Below are 17,946 nucleotides of genomic sequence, written 5' to 3'. Positions count from 1 at the left end.
CTATGCTATCAGTGTATATAAGTTAAATCCTTTCCAAAGTAGAAGCTAGATAAATAACCACAACAATTACGAAGACATATAGGAGAAAGTTGAGAAAACAAAAAGGGTAATCTTAAAACTTAGCTACTATATTTTCCAAATGTGTTTAACTTAATTCTATGCATTCATAATGTAAATGATAGGTTCAAGTAAGGCAGTAACTACACTGATAGAGTTAAAATTTATATTATTCATGTATATAACTTGATTTATTTAATCAATGTATATAAGTTAAATCCTTCCCAAATTAGAAGTTAGATACATATTTGAAGTGATAATGAAGACATATATACCTAAAGCTTCTCGTTGTTTCTTAATTCTTTACATTATTAGCGTATATAAGTTAAACTCTTTATGTCATTGATGTATGTAAGGTAATTCCTTCCCATATTAGAAGCTAGATAAATAATTGAAGCAATAATGAAGACATATACACCTAAAGCTTCTAGATGTCTTAATTATTTATATTATCAGTGTATATAAGATAAATTCTTTACGTTATCAATATATATAAGTTAAACCTTGTCAAATTAGAATATATATAAGTTAAATCTTCTCAAATTTGAATATATATATGTTAAACCTTCTCAAATTAGAGGCTAGATACATAATAAAAGCAAAAATAAAGACATATACACCTAAAGCTCTTTAGATACATAATTAAAGAAATAACGAAGCTAAATATAACTTAAGCTTTTTCTTAACTCTTTACATTACCTTTTTGGTGTCCTATGCACCTTATTCTCGACTAATGCCACGAGATATCTTTTGCCTCCCACAGGTATCAATTAACTCAAAAATTACCTAGTGTTTTTTTTTTTTTGGGGATTCTTAATTCTTCACATTATTAGTTTATGTAGGCTAAATTCTTCACTTTATCAATGTATAAAAGTTATCCTTCTCAAATTAGAAGCTAGATACATAATTGAAGCAAGAAAGAAGACATATATATATATATATATATATATATATATATATATATATATATATATATATACCAGAAGCTTCTTGTTGCTGCTTCGACGGGTTTTGTGAAAAAGCAGCACCATTATCACCACCACCAGCAGCAAAACCACCATTACCACCACCACCACCAGTAGAATCTGCATGGCCCACAAGTGAAGAAATTTGAGTTAGTGGAGTAGGATTAAGGCCTAAACCAATATTACCATCATTAGCAGAGTGCTTTCTTGGCCTGCCTCTTTTTCTTTTTAGCTGGCTCAATGCTTAATATGGAGCAGATGATCCATCAGAGTAATCAAGATTGGGTTTTGCCCAGAAACTGAATTGAAGTGTTGTTGGAATATGTTGTTTGTGGGGATGTTAAGGTTGTTGTTGATGTTGTTGGGGAGAATGTATGAGTTGTTGGGTTGTTCTTGTTGTTGGTGGGGGTGGGGTGGTGGGTTGGAGGTGGGGGTACCACCATTGTGGAATGGGTATGTGGGGGTGGGCAGGGGCGAATCCTGGTATAAAAAATGGGTCACGTGAACACATGATCACTCGACTAAACTTGGTATATTATATATATAATCCGTAAAATATATCTAATAATAACTAAAGGATCACATGCTCAAACTAGACCGAATGGAGCACTAGCTAATTGCTACCTTTAATTCCTTAAGGTTGTGGGATTGAACCCTACTAAATAAACTTTTGCATCTTTTTTTTTTTTTTAAATATTCTAAGGTGAACTCATCATCTTGAAATCCTGGATTTGCCTCTGGGGGTGAGGGTGGTAGAGATTGGAGGTGGTGGGGTGGGTAGTGTACAGGTGGGGATTCTTGGGTTAAAGAAAGTTTGCAAGTTTTAATGTTATAGAATGTTACTATGATTAAGTAACTTTACAAGATAATCATAAATGAGTTTAGGTTTTATGTGTTATTGTCAAAATATTTTGATACAATCAAAGGTTAAGGTAAAAATTTATCTTCACTGGGTGTTTACATCAAATCAATATAACTTACTGTAGTTAAGTAATTTAATGCAGTGGATATGTACGTTATACAACCAAGGTTAAATGATGTTGTTGTATATTCATACACATGACATGCATCTATTGATTTGGTGTAAATATCTGGTGTGGGTAAGTTTTTACCTTTAATATACTCGTTTTGTTTAGCTTTTGGCCAAATGCATAGATGGCCTCCTAAACTTGTCCAAATATTCCACCTAGCCACCTGAACTCAGCCTATAACCATTTAAACGCTTAAACCAGACCCGACCGACCAGAAAAAAAAATTTACAGCATGGCTTTAGAAAAATAAGCATACTCAAAAAAATGGATAGACTTAATTTTTTAAAGTTATGTGACATTTTTTTTAATAAAACACAAGTTAAATGATTTTAAAAAAAAAATCATCAGCAAAAAAGGTGTATTTGCCATTTGTAAAATGTCAGGAGTTTATATGCACCATTTTTAACGTGGGGTATATCTGCCTTATTTGCCCCTTTTCCCAACTCATTATAAGAAAGAAAGCATTTTAATGGCAGAAAGGGGTAATTGCATTAAGACCTAATCCATAAGAAAGTTACAAATAAAAAGGTTTGTTAATCTGAAAATAAAATGATACTCAACCAAAGGTCACCTAACATATACTAAGAGTCTAAGACTTAGGGTAGACAAAAGCTAACGAAAAGAGACAAAAAAAATATAAGCAAGCTTAAGTCATGAAATCGATCTAACGCCTAAAATTTGAGCCTACTCAGTCGCATCATGTCAGTTTAAAGAAGCTTTTTCACATTGTTTGGCCCTAATATGTTGTTGGCATCCCGTGCATCGGTTGAGAAACATTACCAAAAGGTATCCGTTCGTGGCTGAGAGGACTACCACCGTTCTCATCGGATGAGTCGCTTGAGGCACCCGGGGAAGGAGAGCTCGCCTCGGTTACCGGTGCACCAAAATTCAACATATTTGGAGGCGGAATTGAAGATGGTGCCTCAGACTTAGGCTTTTCCTCTTCCGCAATGAAGCTGGCCACAACTACCTGGTAGTGAACTAAAAACCGTTAGCAAGTATCAAACATGAGGGCGAAACCGAGGTATATAGCAGCCTAGTTTTCAAGGGTCAACTGAACCTGGTATTTTTAACACGGAGCTTAAATAGATATGTTATAAATTACTAAACTGTCAACATGTAGTAAAATTTGAACCTCTACTTTCAAAAGTTCAATAGGTCCAACAGTAAGAAAAGGTTGATCGCGTCAAGTTTAAACTCTGAACCTGCCTCTCGGACAAAGGACTGTACTGAGTGAATTAATAGCAATCAACCCTTTTCCCCAAGTGAAATTTATGTTGAACCACAACAACCTCCACAAACAAAAGGAAATATTACATGATATAACAACTTACGCCACTAATTATCCGTTTTGGCTATACTTTAAATTATTACAAAAAAATAGTTAGATTTTTCATTTTATAGCATATTATTATTGTATATATGAATGCATGCATGCAAGTATGACGGCCAGTGTATGTTTGTATGATTGTAGAGTGTGTATGTATGTATGACTGCTAGTGTATGTGTATATGTATGATATGTTTTGGAAAATACTGTTGCTATGTGTCAAAAACTCAATAATATCGCCATAATTTGATAGGGGAAAACAGTGGTATTTATGGAAAACCCTATGTAGAATACCACCTGTACTGGAGTGGCAGCCACAAGCATTCCGGCAACTCCACCGCCCAAAACTCTACCATCTGGTCCAGCCACTGACACGCTTAGACAACCTTTTCTTCTACGGCTACCATTAATTTCTGACAGCAAGAATGAACCCGATAATGAGATGATTTCAAATAGACCCTGCATTTAAAGAATGAGACCATGCTCAATGACCAATGCCAAATAGTTAGACAATTAGTATACACGCAATGATCACCTTTAGATAATTCAAGCATTAGTATACAACAAACACATAAATGATGTTTTTATAGGTGTCAAGAGATACTTCTAGACTCAATACTTGATAAATGATTTCACACACATCATGAACTTAATCTCCTTGAAAACATAATAATGTACCTAGATAATACAAAAGACAATGAATTTAGGTAACATAAAAACCATGCACATAGGTATCCTAAAAATCATTTGTATCTAGACACTTAAACATTTAAGTTTACAATTTTCAACATGCCCTCTTAAACTTAAATTTCTTTTCTTATTCTTCAATCTTTCTTGAAAATTTGAACTTCATTTTCAACATCCTCTTTGTATACACATCCACATCTTTTTGCATTTCATTCTCCATCATCTTCTAACTTTTGGCTGTAGCAAATACAAACTCACGGAAGACTTCTCTTGTCTTATCTTCCTAACTTGTGAAGTCCTTCAAGACTCACACCTTTTCAACTGGTTGTTCTTCTCTTCACAAACCCGAAGAATTCACTCTTCTTTTGCAAATAGCCGGCCTCTCAACAGGTCATCAAACCTGGAGACACACCTTCAATGGAGATTGCCAAAATTTCACCTTTACACCTTCCAGGATCGAACCAATGCTTTGATACCACTTGTTGGAAATATAAGGGCGGACACTTGATAATATCATAGGGTACAAAGAGGATGGAAGAGGGAGAGAGACATTATGCTCATTTCATACCATTAGAAAACTCCACTCTTACATAATAGCCTTACAAAGGATATTTTTATAGGTGTCAAGAGACACTTCTTGACTCAATACTTGATAAATGATTTCACACACATCATGAACCTAATCCCCTTGAAAACATAATAATGTACCTAGATAATACAAAAGACAATGAACTTAGGTAACATAAAAACCATGCACATAGGTATCCTAAAAATCATTTGAATCTAGACACTTAAACATTTAAGTTTACTATTTTCAACATGCCCTTGGTTGCAGATTAGCCAACTACGTTCAAGGTCTTGCCAGTTAGGATCAACTCATAGTCCAGCTTCATCCTGCTTTTCTTTTCAGTAGGAGTTTCAGACTCATTACTATGTTTTTAGTATTTCGAGGATGCCCCGAGGACATATATTTTATCATACTCTTCGATAGTATTCTTTTAGAGGCTCAAAACTTAGCCCAGTGGGTGTTTATGAATTTCAGTCTCAGTGTTAGCATTAGAAACAGGGCTCGCTCGACAGTCAATTAGAGGGGGGCGCCAATCACGTACCACCCGAGGGTGTGACTTTGTTTCTATACACTTCCACAATTTTAAAACAATATGTTTCTTAAAAACTATTCACTTCAAACAAAGATTTGCTGAGTGAATAAATAATTTTAGAGAGAAGCAATAATTAGGAGATAACAAGGTTTCCAAAATGTTGTATGAGGTACAACTAGTTTCAGAGCAGACAATCAAAAGAGAGTAACATTTACATCAGTAATTTGTCGGCAATATCATCATCTATTCTAAAGATTAACGGATATTCCCTCTGTCCCAAAATGAATGTCGCGGTGTGTGATTCCAGACATCAATTCCTCAACTTCATTGAAATGCAATTCATTTATTTGTAAGTGGAACTACATAAAAGTACTATGAATCACAATACTTTATAATTAAAGAGTTTGAAGTATTTGAAAAATAGTAGTTAAAGAATAGTGATCGGTTCTTTAAAAGGTAATAGGCATAAACGCTCAGAGAGTAATCATAAAAGGATATACTTTACCGATTTTTTCTCTAATGTCAAGAACAATTGTTACGTGAGTATACATTTGAATAAACGCCAGAAAATCAAATTTCCAGATAAAACAGCCAGCAAACCAGTAAAAAGAGTGCAGCATATATCACTACAAGAAAACATGGAATTAGTGACGGATAAAATTTCGTAGCTAAACAACAAAATTCCATGCTAATATCATTTAGCTACGGATTAGCGACGGATTATAATAAAATCTAATTAGTGAGGAGCTTTTTAGCGATGGATTAGCTAGGGATTACCGACAAATGCCGTAGCTAATTCCATGTTCTCTTGTAGTGATATACATAGACTAATGGCCTGTTGGCCAAGCTTGGAAGGCAAAAGTGCTTATTTTTTTTCAAAAATATTTATTGTAGAAAATTGAGTCGGTTTTGCCAAGCTTTTAGACAAAAAACAAGTGTTTTTGCATGGCAGTTGAAGTTGTTTTTCAGAAGCTAAAAAAGTAGTTTTTTGACAAAAGGACTTTTGCAACCTTAGTCAAGCACAAATTATTGCAAAATATTGGCAAAAAAAATTGATTAGCCAAACACAAACTACTACTCCCCAAAAATACTTTTAAAAAATAAGTAAATTTTAGAAGTTTGACCAAACAAGCTGTAACTAAGCATACGCTACCACACATGCCTCAGCACAAAGGCAACATAGAGGGTTAAAGTGTCTTTAAGCTGAAACTCATGCAAACCTCATAAGTCACACTGCCACCATCCATTGAAGGTTGCCGGAGGGTAACATTACATATAACTCCAGTTGCGGAGAGAATACAAACTGCCTGTGGTACTTGCAGCAAAAAAGTCATTATCATTGACGCTATGTCCTGTTATCATATAGAAAAGTCAACCATAAAACTCACAAGACTGGGACTTCATTTCAAGTCAACCTTAAACAAGAAGTTTAATTATGGTAAGATATAAATATTACGTATCCCCTCCGTCCCAATTTATATGAAGGTGTTTGACTAGGTACAAAGTTAAGAATGAAAGGATGGTTTTAGAAACTTGTGGTCTAAAATAAGTCAGAGATATTTGTCTAGCTATAAATTTTGTCATGAAGGGTAAAATGAAAAGTTTAAAGTTAAATTGTTACTAAATATAAAAAGGTGTCATTCTTTTGTTTGACTAATTATAAAGGAAAGAGCGTGACATAAATTTGGGATGAATTATTAAGATGTTTGAGATGAAAAATAGTACAGGTTTTCCTAAAACATAAGGAGGCCAAGGAAGAACAAAAATCAATTGCAACTAAAAAGAGACGTTAAGATGGAAGGAACATGATCTGGTCTAAACAAATAAAAGGAAAAAGAATAAGGCAAAAGACATAGATTGCACTCTAAACTATTACCGAAATGTCGAGTTCACACTCAAACTAATCGAGCGACCTATTACCCCCTACACATTTAAAAAGTGAATTTAGTACCACTTTGAGAGCTGATGTGGCACAAAAAATAAAATAAAGAAAAATTAGGCGTGTTTTGTTGATTTTTTTTTTCCTTTTCTCTTTATTGTAAAATACAGTTTTTCGCAAACCACCCCCCCCCCCCCCCCTCCACACTGTTCTTCAATAATTTGCAGATATCCTTAATTCCTTCTGCTTTTTGAACTTTGCATTTCATTTCACCTCTATTTTGTTTTCATAATTCAAAACTTTTCAAATGATTTTGTTGCAGTAGATGTGTGGAGGTAGGGAAGAAGAGGTGATGCTGGTGATTTTTTTCTTGTGATGTTGGGTATGGACATTGATCCAGAAACTTGGAACAGTTGAACAAAAGCATACATTTATTTTGCCGTTAGAAACTACATCAAATATATTAGTTTGGTTCCTTTATTTCATCCTATAATACTTGTCCATCAATCCATTAGTGTATAAACCCAAAGAAAGGAAGACGACCAAAAAAAAAAAACTAATCTCTTCCTTTTTCTCTCATAAGAAATTCGAAACTCGAGCCTGTTGCAGAAACAACAATATATAGCACAAAATATGCAGACTCGTGCATTTGTAAAGTAAAAAAGATGCATGCTTTAGAGCAAAGATCAATGAACAAAACATATTTACCTTCCCGGCGTTCACAGTGATAAGATGCGGTGTAAAGCCAAATCCAACGACACCTGTAACCATCAAGAAACCCAATAATTTCTGAGCGTATGCTAAATTGGTAAATATTTGACACTTTTCACTTTTCAAGATTCAAACTATAAATGAATTTTGATGAACATCTTAAAATATTTTCTTTTACCCTCTCCCTACAGAATTGTAACTTATAGTACTTTTCAGTATTTCCAAAAAGCTAAACTTTAATATTTAAAAACTCTAAATTAAACTAATATATTTGGCCCCTAAAAGTGTTCAACCTAATTCTGATAAGCAAATAAATTGGGACATAGGAGAAAGTTGAGTAACAAAAAGGAAATCCTAAAATTTAGCTTCTATATTTTCCAAATGAGTTTAATCTCTTGACAGAGTAAATGTCAGGTTAACTACACATAACCGTCCATTTAAAAAGTGATTAGTAACATGAAGAATAAGGCAGATTACCTACCAGAACAAAATACACCAATAAAGTAAAATTCGTTACATTATCTATGTTTTCTTTTTGAAACTGGTAAATTTGAGAAGAGTGGACCAGGTATGGATAGGAGATTATCTATGTTATCGGTGTATATAAGTTAGATCCTTTTCAAAGTAGAAGCTATATAAATAATCACAACAATTACGAAGACATATAGGAGAAAATTGAGGAAACAAAAAGGTAATCTTAAAACTTAGCTACTATATTTTCCAAATGTGTTTAACTTCTATGCATTTATAATGTAAAGACAAGTTAAAGGAAGGCTGTAACTACACTGATAGAGTTAAAATTTATACTATTCATGTATAAAAGTTAAATCCTTTACTTATCAATCTACATAAGTTAAATCCTTCTCAAATTAGAAACTAGATACATAATTGAAGCGATAATGAAGACATATATAACAAAAGCGTCTAGATATTTCTTAATTCTTTACATTATCATCGTATATAAGTTAAACTCTTTATGTCATTATTGATGTATCTAAGGTAATTCCTTCCCAAATTAGAAGTTATATAGATAATTGAGACAACAATGAAGACATGCACACCAAAAGCTTCTACATGTCTTAATTCTTTATATTATTAGTGTATATAAGTTAAATTCTTTACGTTATAAATATATGTAAGTTAAATCCTTCCCAAATTAGAGGCTAGATACATAATAAAAGCAATAATGAAGACATATATACCTAAAGCTTCATGTTATTTATTAGTTCTTTAAACTATCATTTATCACTGTATATTAGTTAAATTCTTTACATTATCAATGTAGAAAAGTTAAATCCTTCCCAAATTAGAAGCGTTTACAAAACTAAAGAAATAATGAAGACTTATATACCTAAAGCTTCTGCTTGTTTCTTAATTATTTACATTAATAGTGTATATAAGTTAAATCCTTTCCAAATTAGAAGCTAGATACATAAAAACAAAAAAAAAATAAAAAAAATGAAAGCTAGATATATAATTAACAATACTGAAGACATATACTTAAAGCTTCCATCTTTTTCTTAGTTCTTTACATTATCAATGTATGTTCTTTACGTTATCGATGTATATAAGTTAAATCTTTTCGAAAGTAGAAGCTAGATACATAACTAAAGTAATAATGAAATTATATACCTAAAGCGTCTAGTTAATTCTTAATTTTTGACATTTTTTTTTTATCTATCTCCCACCTGCAACAGGTACCAATTAACTCTGTCCAACATGGCTTAGACAGATGGGGAGAAATCACCTAGTGTTTTTTTATCTCCACTGGGATTCATAATTGTTTACATTACCAGTGAATATCAGTTAAATTCTTTACGATGTCAATGTATATGTGAAGTTGAGAAGATATTCAAGACAATTCCTACTCAAAAGCATAAAGAAATAAAAGGAAACTTTTTTCTTTGTTGGGTTTTCGAGTGTTATTGGGATTTAGATCCTTTCTAGGAAAGGATTAGACCTAGTAGTATAAATACATGCTAGTTAGGATTTATTAAATAGGACAAAACATAAGACCCAAGAGTATTCAATCTTGTAACTTACTTTCTCCCTTGAAATAATAAAAGTGTCGGCCGTTCTCTGTGGACTAGGATTACATCGATCTGAACCACGTTAAATAGTGTGTTTTTATCGTTTCTGTGCTAACAATTGATATCAAGAGCCTACAGGTCATGAGATCTAGGAGACAAGGAGACTATGACATCTATGAAGTTTGAGGTAGCGAATTTTGATGAGCGAAGTAATAACTTCAACATCTGGAAGATCAAGATCATGGCATTGTTAAGGAGAGAAGGATCAGTCTATTCTTTGGACAACTCATATCCGAAAAATATGATAGAGGCCGAGAAACAGAAGATTGAGATGGATGCGTTTAGGGAAATTCAATTATCATTATCAGACAACTTGTTATGTGAAGTCAGTACCGAGGAAACGGCTGCGAGTTTGTGGAAGAAACTTGAAGATCTCTACCAGAAGAAATCAGTAACAACTAGAATGTTGTTAAGGCAGCGCTTACACACCTTCAAGATGAAGACAGGTACAACTTTACAGGATCATCTTGATGCTTTTAATAAATTGGTTATGGATCTTACTCATGTTGATATTAAAGTGGGAGATGAAGAACTGGCGTACACTCTACTGTTTTCATTATCACCGACGTACAAAGACGTAGTTAATTCAATGATGTACAATAAGGAGGTGGTCACGTTACAAATGGTAAGATATGCATTGAATTCGGATGAATTAAGAAACCATATCAACAATGGTGAGAAAGAGGACCATGGTGAGGGTTTGACGGTTAGAGGTCGCTCGAGCCAAAGAGGGAGAGGGAAATCAATAGCTAGGTCAAAGTCTAGGAAAAGGATGAGTAGAAAGGATGTTGGTTGGGGTTGTCAAGGGTGAGTAGGAAGGATGTTGGTCGGTGTTGTCATCAAAAGGGTCACTTTGAGAGGGATTTCCTGAATAAGAAGATTGATAAAATAATAGCCAGTGCATCTACGGTTCAGGTAGCTCAGACATCTGGAGACGATTATGTTCTAACTGCTTAAACAGATGACATTCAGAAACATAAGTGAATTTTAGATTCAGCTTGTACCTTTCACATGTGCTTCAGAAAAGATTAGTTTACTAGCTACGAGAAGGCGAGTGGGACTGTACTTATGGGTAACGATGCAGTATGTGAAATAACAGGCATTGGTTCAGCCCGTATATGGTGTAATGACGAGATCATAAGAACATTGTCTAATGTTCGACATGTTCCTGATATGAAAAAGAATCTGATCTCTCGTGGTACTCTTGATAAGCTCAGATATAAGCATGTATGTGAAGGTGGAATCCTTAAGGTGACCAAGGGTTCTCTGGTCATGTTAAAGGTCAAACTGGAGGGTGGTTTTTATGTACTTATGGGCAGCACCATTCTAGTTACTGTGAATGCTGCAACCTCACAGTTATCAGATGATGACAAAGCTAAGATGTGGCATATGAGATTAGGTCACATGAGCGAGAGAGGGTTGGCAATTTTGAGCAACCAAAACATTTTGAAGGTGAGAAGATTAGTACACTTGATTTTTGTGAGCATTGTGTCCTTGGAAAGCAAAAACGGTTAGCTTTAGCACAGGCAAGCACAAAATCGAAGGGGTACTTGACTACATTCATTCAGATTTATGGGGTCCATCTCAGGTTCCATCCAAGAGTGGAAATAGGTATCTTCTTACTTTCATTAATGATATTTCATGCAAGGTTTGGGTATACTTCTTAAAGGCTAAAAGTGATGTCTTTGAGAATTTCAAAAATTGGAAGACATTAATTGAAAATCAGTGTGATAGAAAGATTAAATGTCTTCAAACAGATAATGGCTTGGAGTTTTGCAATGAGGATTTGACAGTTTCTGTAAGATTCATGGTGTATTGAGACATAAAACTGTTAGGCATACACTACAACAGAATGGAGTAGCTGAAAGGATGAACCGCACTCTTCTTGAGAAATCACGATGTATGCTCTCTAATGCCAGGGTGCCTAAGGAGTTCTGGACGGAAGCAGTAAATACTACTTGTTATGTTGTTAATCGTTCTCCAGCGTCGGCGATTGACTTCAAAACTCTAAATGAGGTATGGTCAGGTAAACTGTCTGATTACTCGTACTTAAGAATTTGGATGTCCCGTATATTATCATGCAAGTGATGGAAAACTATAACCAAGAGCTCGAAAATGTTTATTTATGGGATATGCTGAAGGGGTAAAAGGATATAGAATATGGATTTTAGATCCTCTTAAGTTTGTAATTAGTAGAGATGTTACTTTTGATAAGGCCTCTATGCTTGATCCTGGAAAGACTTTTATTGAGTTTGCAGGACATAAAGCTCTTACAATAGAAACAGTGGAGGAAAATGTGAAACTCACCAAGCAGGAGGATCAAGTGACTCAGGTGCAGTCAGATAATGAAAAAGCTCATACAGTAGTACCTGAAGGTGAACCATACAGTATAGCTACTAAAAGGCACAAATGAACTCCGACGCCTAATCCAAAAAATTATCCTCAGCCTTCGCAAGCTAATCTTGTTGCATATGCATTAGCTACTGCCAAGGAGGAAATAAAGGATCTGGAACCCTCAAGCTATACAGAAGCTACTATGTGTGGTGAAGGTGATCAATGGTGTTTAGCTATGACCGAAGAGATGGAGTCTCTGTACAAGAACCAGACATGGGATTTGGTGAGTCTACCTAAGGGGAAGAGAACAGTTGGTTGGAAATGGGTCTTCAGAAAAAAAAATGGCATTCCGGGTATAGAAGATGCTAGCTACAAAGCGAGATTGGTTGCTAAGGGCCTTTGTCAGAAGGAGGGAATCGACTATAATGAGATTTTCTCACCAGTCGTGAAGCATAGCTCAATTCATTTGTTACTAGCTTTGGTTGTCCATTATGACTTGAAGCTTTATCAGCTTGATGTCAAGATTGCATTCTTACATGGTGAACTTGAAGAGTTGATCTTCATGAATCAGCCTGGGGGTTCCTTATTGAAGGAAAAGAAGACCAGGTTTGTCAATTGAAGAAATCTTTGTATGGTTTGAAATAGTCACCACGACAGTGGTATAAAAGATTTGATGCGTTCATGATTACTAAAGGTTTCTTGAAAAGTGCATTTGATATCTGCGTGTATCACATGACGGTATCTAGTAATTCAAATATTTATGTACTGTTATATGTTGATGATATGCTTATTGCTGCTAATAGTATGACAGAGATAAATGATTTGAAGAAACTGATAAGTAAGGAGTTTATGAAATATTTAGGTGAACCTAAGAAAATCCTTGGAATGGAGCTAGATTCACAGGAAGAACGGTGAGGTACATCTCTCACAGAAAAAGTATATTGAGAAGGTAGTTCAGAGGTTTGGCATGAATAAATGCAAAACCCGTTACTTTACCGTTAGCATAATATTTCAGACTTTCTTAATTGATGGCACTGCAATCAAAGGAAGAGGTGGAGTACATGTCAAAAGTTCCTTATTCTAGTGCAGTTGGTAGCATTATGTATGCTATGTTTTGCACTCGGCCTGATATTGCTCAAGCCGTGAGTGTGGTAAGTCGATTAATGTCTAATCGGGGTAAGACACATTGGGAAGAAATTAAGTGGATATTGAGATATCTTAACGGTTCTTTGAATGTTGGTCTAACTTTTTGTAGGATGAGAAATGAAGGCTTCTCGGTCCTTGGTTATGTGGATTCTGATTTTGCAGGTGATCTTGATAGAAGGAGATCAACAACGGGCTATATCTTTACTCTTACTGCTAGTGCCATAAGTTGGAAGGCAACTCTCCAGTCGTTGCTTTGTCCACAACAGAAGCTGAATATATGGCAGCAGAAGCAGTAAAGGAGGCTATATGGTTGAAAGGTTTGGTGTCAGAATTGAGCAGGGTTCAACATGAACCAACTCTAAAATGTGATAGCCAGAGTGCTATTCACTTGATAAAAAATTCGAGATTTCATGATCGTACCAAACACATTGATATAAGATTTTTTTTATTCGTGATGTTGTTGAACAAGGCACAGTTAAGGTCTTGAAAGTTGACACAAAGGAAAACGCAGCAGATATGTTGACCAAGGTGATTCCTCTTGTCAAGTTCAGTCATTGTATGAATTTGACAGGAGTTCGCATCAACTGATGCGTCAGGATGGAGAACGGTCGGGCAAGGTAGAGCTACTAGTATCTACAAGGTTTCGGTTAGTGTTTCTTGTTTCCTACACGGAGGTAGCTCATGTAGGCTTAGAGACATTGAACTGAATGACGTTCATATGGAAGCTCGAAATTCATCTCAAGGTGGAGATTGTGAAGTTGAGAAGATATTCAAGCCAATTCCTACTCAAAAGCAGAAAGAAATAAAAGGAAACTTTTTTCTTTGTTGGTTTTCGAGTGTTATTGGGATTTAGATCCTTTCTAGGAAAGGATTAGACCTAATAGTATAAATACATGCTAGCTAGGATTTAATAAGTAGGACAGAACATATAACCTAAAAGTATTCAATCTTATAACTTAATTTCTCCCTTGATATTAATAAAAGTGTTGGCCGTTCTCTGTGCACTAGGATCGCATTGATCCGAACCACGTTAATTATTGTGTTTTCATCGTTTCCGCGCTAACTGTATATAAGTTAAATCCTTCACAAATTAGAGGCTTTTACATAATTAAAGCAATAATGAAGATAGATATACCTAAAGCTTCTTGCTATTTCTTAATCTTTATGCTAAGAGTGTATAGAAGTCAAATCCTTCCCAAAGTAGAAGCTATATACACAAGTGAAGCAATAATGAAGAATGTAAGTATTAGTAATGATTAGTTATTAACATAGATTCTCGCATAACTTATACGTGTATCAAATATAAACTGGTAGCCAAACAACATAAATAACTCACTTTCTAACCAGCAAACCAACGACCCCTTAACTATATAAGTTAAATTTTCCCCAAATTAGAAGCTAGATACATAATTAAAGGTAATAAAGAGCACACACACAAACATATACACACCTAAAGCTTCTTGCTGCTGCTTCTTTCCGGAGCCCAGGGACCTACGACAGGCCTTCTTAGAAGGGTTTTCCGACAAAGCACCATTATCACCACCAACAGCAGTAGAATCTATATGGCCCACAATTTGAGTAAGTGGAATAGCAGAAAGACCCAAAACAATATTACCATCATTAGCAGGATACATTCTTGGCCTACCTCTTTTTTTTTTTATATATACATAATTAAGGCATTAACGAAGATATATACACCTTAAGCTTTTGGCTTCGTCTTAATTCTTTACATTATTTTTTTGGTGTCCTGTGCACCTTAACCTCGACTAATTCCACAGGATACATGCTGCCTCCCACATGTACCAGTTAACTCAAAAATCACCGTGTTTTTGTCTCCCCATGGATTCTTAATTCTTCACATTGATAGTGTATATAAATTAAGTTCTTTACTTTATCAATGTATATAAGTTATCCTTCTCAAATTAGAAGCTAGATACATTTTGAAGCAATAATGAAGATATATATATATATATATATATATATATATATATATATATATATATATATATATATATATATATATATATACCTGAAGCTTCTTGTTGCTGCTTCTTTCCCGTGCCCGATGGCCTACCACGGCGCTTCTTCGACGGGTTTTGTGAAGAAGCAACACCATTATCACCAGCAGCACCAGCAACAGCACCACCACTATCACTACCACCAACAGCGGAATCTGTATGACCCACAACTGAAGAAATTTGAATTAGTTGAGTTGGATTAAGGCCTAAACCAATGTATCATCATTAGTAGAGTATTTTTTTTTAAGCTGGCTCAAGGCTTAATGGAGTAGATAATCCGGAGTAATCAAGATTTGTTGGGTTTTGCCCAGATTGTGTTTGGCTAATCTTTTTTAAAAAGTTCTTTTGAGCATCAAATAACATAAAATGACAAATATAAATGAACGTTTACTATTACGACTAGTTTATAGAGATAAATTATTTAAACTATCTATTATGAAAAAGTTTTTACTTTTATTTAATTATAATAAAAAATATATATTAAAATTTTCAATCAATTTAGTACATAGATAAATCAAAGAAAATATTAAATATTGATATAATATCAACACGATGATTTAAATATATTAAAAAACAATAATCAAACACCTCAAATTTTCAAAAAAAATAAAAAAAACCCAAAAAAGCGTTTTTGGCAACAAAATTGCTTGGCCAAATAGGCTTTTATACATTCAGCTTTCTTTCCATCAACTTTTCTTTTCTTTCCCTTTTCACCGATCGGGGGTGGAGGGAGGGGAAGGAAAACATTTCTTCCTTTTTCCTTTTTTGGTTGATAAAAGGAGTGGGAGAAATATATAAGTTCACCGGTTACGAACAAGGATTAGATCTCAAGAACCTAGAAAGAAAGAAAGAAACAGAGAACCATTCCACATAATTCTTTTCTTTCTTTCTTTCATAGAGGTTCTGTAAAATCATGAGATTTAAGACACAAGACTCATGTAAAACAACCTCAGGAAAAAAAAATCAACTGCAACCAAATTAAAATTGGATAGTCAGTACCTTCAGGATAAGACTTCGCTTTTCGAGCGCGGTTGGGCTTTACAGGAGATAAAGAAGGTGCCTCAAGGGCAAGTACCCATGTGCGATCGTTAATACTCCCTTCCATTACTTTTTTTTTTTTCAACAAGGGCTGATTTATGTTTCAACAGGGTTGAATTATTTAAGATTCACCAAAAGAAAAGTGTTGTGACAGTATCGAGGTGTTATCGAGTGGAATGGATATATAAGAATTAAAAGCTTTCCGAATAATCTCTCTTTTTCCGTTCAAGCAAGGATAGTTTGGCTACAATTTAGTTGTTAAGATGCTTAGGAAAATCAACACGAGTTTCTACAATTCGGGAAAAACATTGAAAAGTATTAAATGGTCTCACTTATGTTTGACCAATTATGGTCATTTATTTATTTATATATTTGACAAAGTAGGTAATAACTGGAGTTAACACGTGATACAAGAGATTATCAACATCCAAAAATAGAACTAATTACTTTTCAACTCCCATTGGCCAAATTAAGGATAGTAATTCATTCTTCATTCATCAGTCATTCAATTAACTGTGCCTCAATCACAAATTAGTTGAGATTATTTGTAAAGCTTTTAATTTACATGAAGAACTACTAAATTTAGTCCAAATTTTAAATAAAAAAGTATCTGAGGAAGAATCATGAGTTTTCTATTTCCAATGTTCCTATAAATTGAAAGCAACTCGCATTACACTACATAAACGGGCGAAACGGCAAAGTAAAAACTAATAAAAAAAAACTTGACTTAATAATGAAATGGTATATTATCCTTTGTCTATTTTCCCATTATTTTGTCGGCAAGAACAGTGTGCAGATGATGGAGACGAATTTGCCTTAATTTTTTTTTGTAGGTTGCTAAACAATTGCGTAAAATTTTAAAAATTGATCGTCTATACAATTAGGGAGAGAAAACGACATAAATGGTTCTTTATGTTTGAGGGTAGGTTCAAAATTGTCCCTTAAATATGCACTTAACAGTTTTGGTTTTTAAGTTTGCCACACGTTAGCAAACATAGTCCCTTAGAGAGTAGGTTCAAAGTAGTCCCTTAAGTATGCACTTAACAGTCTTGGTCTTTTAAGTTTGCAACACGTTAGCAAAAATGGTCCCTTATGTTTGAGGGTAGGTTCAAAGTAGTCCCTTAAGTATGCACTTAACAGTTTTGGTTCTTTAAGTTTGTCAAAATTTAACACGTTTAGTCTCCGAAGAAATATTTATCAAACTCTATTTGCTAGATTAGAAGGGAACTATGAAGAATAAAAAAAGGAAATTAGCGAGATCTCACATTTAAAGGTACACACTACTAAGATACTGATAAGTTGGTATTTAAGCTTAGACTTTTGCTATGTTTGATTGAGAAAATAGTGCATTTAATATCGTTTATTTTCATTTTATAGGTTTTATGTGATTTGAAAATGATCGAGAAGAAGCAAAGTGAAAATGAGGCAAAAAGGAGCCAAATTGAAGAAAATGACAAAAGTGGCTTGAGGCGCAAAATTGGCTGCAATTTCGTATTTGTGTGGTTATTTTGGTCATATTTTGACATGGAAAAATTGGGATCTATAAGAGCAAGACTTGAGG

The 17,946-nt window shown here is 34.3% G+C and overlaps 1 protein-coding gene across 2 annotated transcripts; it reads right to left on the bottom strand.

The window, feature by feature from the left end:
* Positions 1-2,523: 2,523 nt before the first annotated feature.
* LOC132608699 (AT-hook motif nuclear-localized protein 8-like) lies at positions 2,524-16,694 on the bottom strand. Of its 2 annotated transcripts, XM_060322441.1 has the most exons (7): positions 16,347-16,694; positions 15,359-15,517; positions 14,780-14,887; positions 7,757-7,809; positions 6,390-6,521; positions 3,680-3,841; positions 2,524-3,023 (listed from the first exon to the last, which is right to left on the bottom strand). In XM_060322441.1, exons 1-7 carry the CDS (start codon positions 16,450-16,452, stop codon positions 2,790-2,792), a joined length of 954 nt encoding a protein of 317 aa, XP_060178424.1. In that variant the 5' UTR covers positions 16,453-16,694; the 3' UTR covers positions 2,524-2,789. The 2 variants fall into 2 exon arrangements, with proteins under 2 accessions (XP_060178424.1, XP_060178425.1); XM_060322442.1 differs by lacking the exon at positions 14,780-14,887.
* Positions 16,695-17,946: the final 1,252 nt, after the last annotated feature.

Source organism: Lycium barbarum, chromosome 9 (genome assembly GCF_019175385.1).
Source record: "Lycium barbarum isolate Lr01 chromosome 9, ASM1917538v2, whole genome shotgun sequence".
Classification (NCBI taxonomy): domain Eukaryota; kingdom Viridiplantae; phylum Streptophyta; class Magnoliopsida; order Solanales; family Solanaceae; genus Lycium; species Lycium barbarum.
Note: the sequence above shows the minus strand (reverse complement) of the source record. Positions and strands in the feature narration are given on the sequence as shown.

Bases quoted from the DNA above. Each gene is read 5' to 3' on its own strand.
- LOC132608699 (XM_060322441.1), bottom strand. From the start codon at position 16,452: ATGGAAGGGAGTATTAACGATCGCACATGGGTACTTGCCCTTGAGGCA. The intron at 15,518-16,346 runs GTACTGACTATC...AAATTTCTTCAG, and splicing joins AGCGAAGTCTTATCCTGAAG to TTGTGGGTCATACAGATTCC. The intron at 3,024-3,679 runs GTGGTATTCTAC...GTTCACTACCAG, and splicing joins TGGCTGCCACTCCAGTACAG to GTAGTTGTGGCCAGCTTCAT.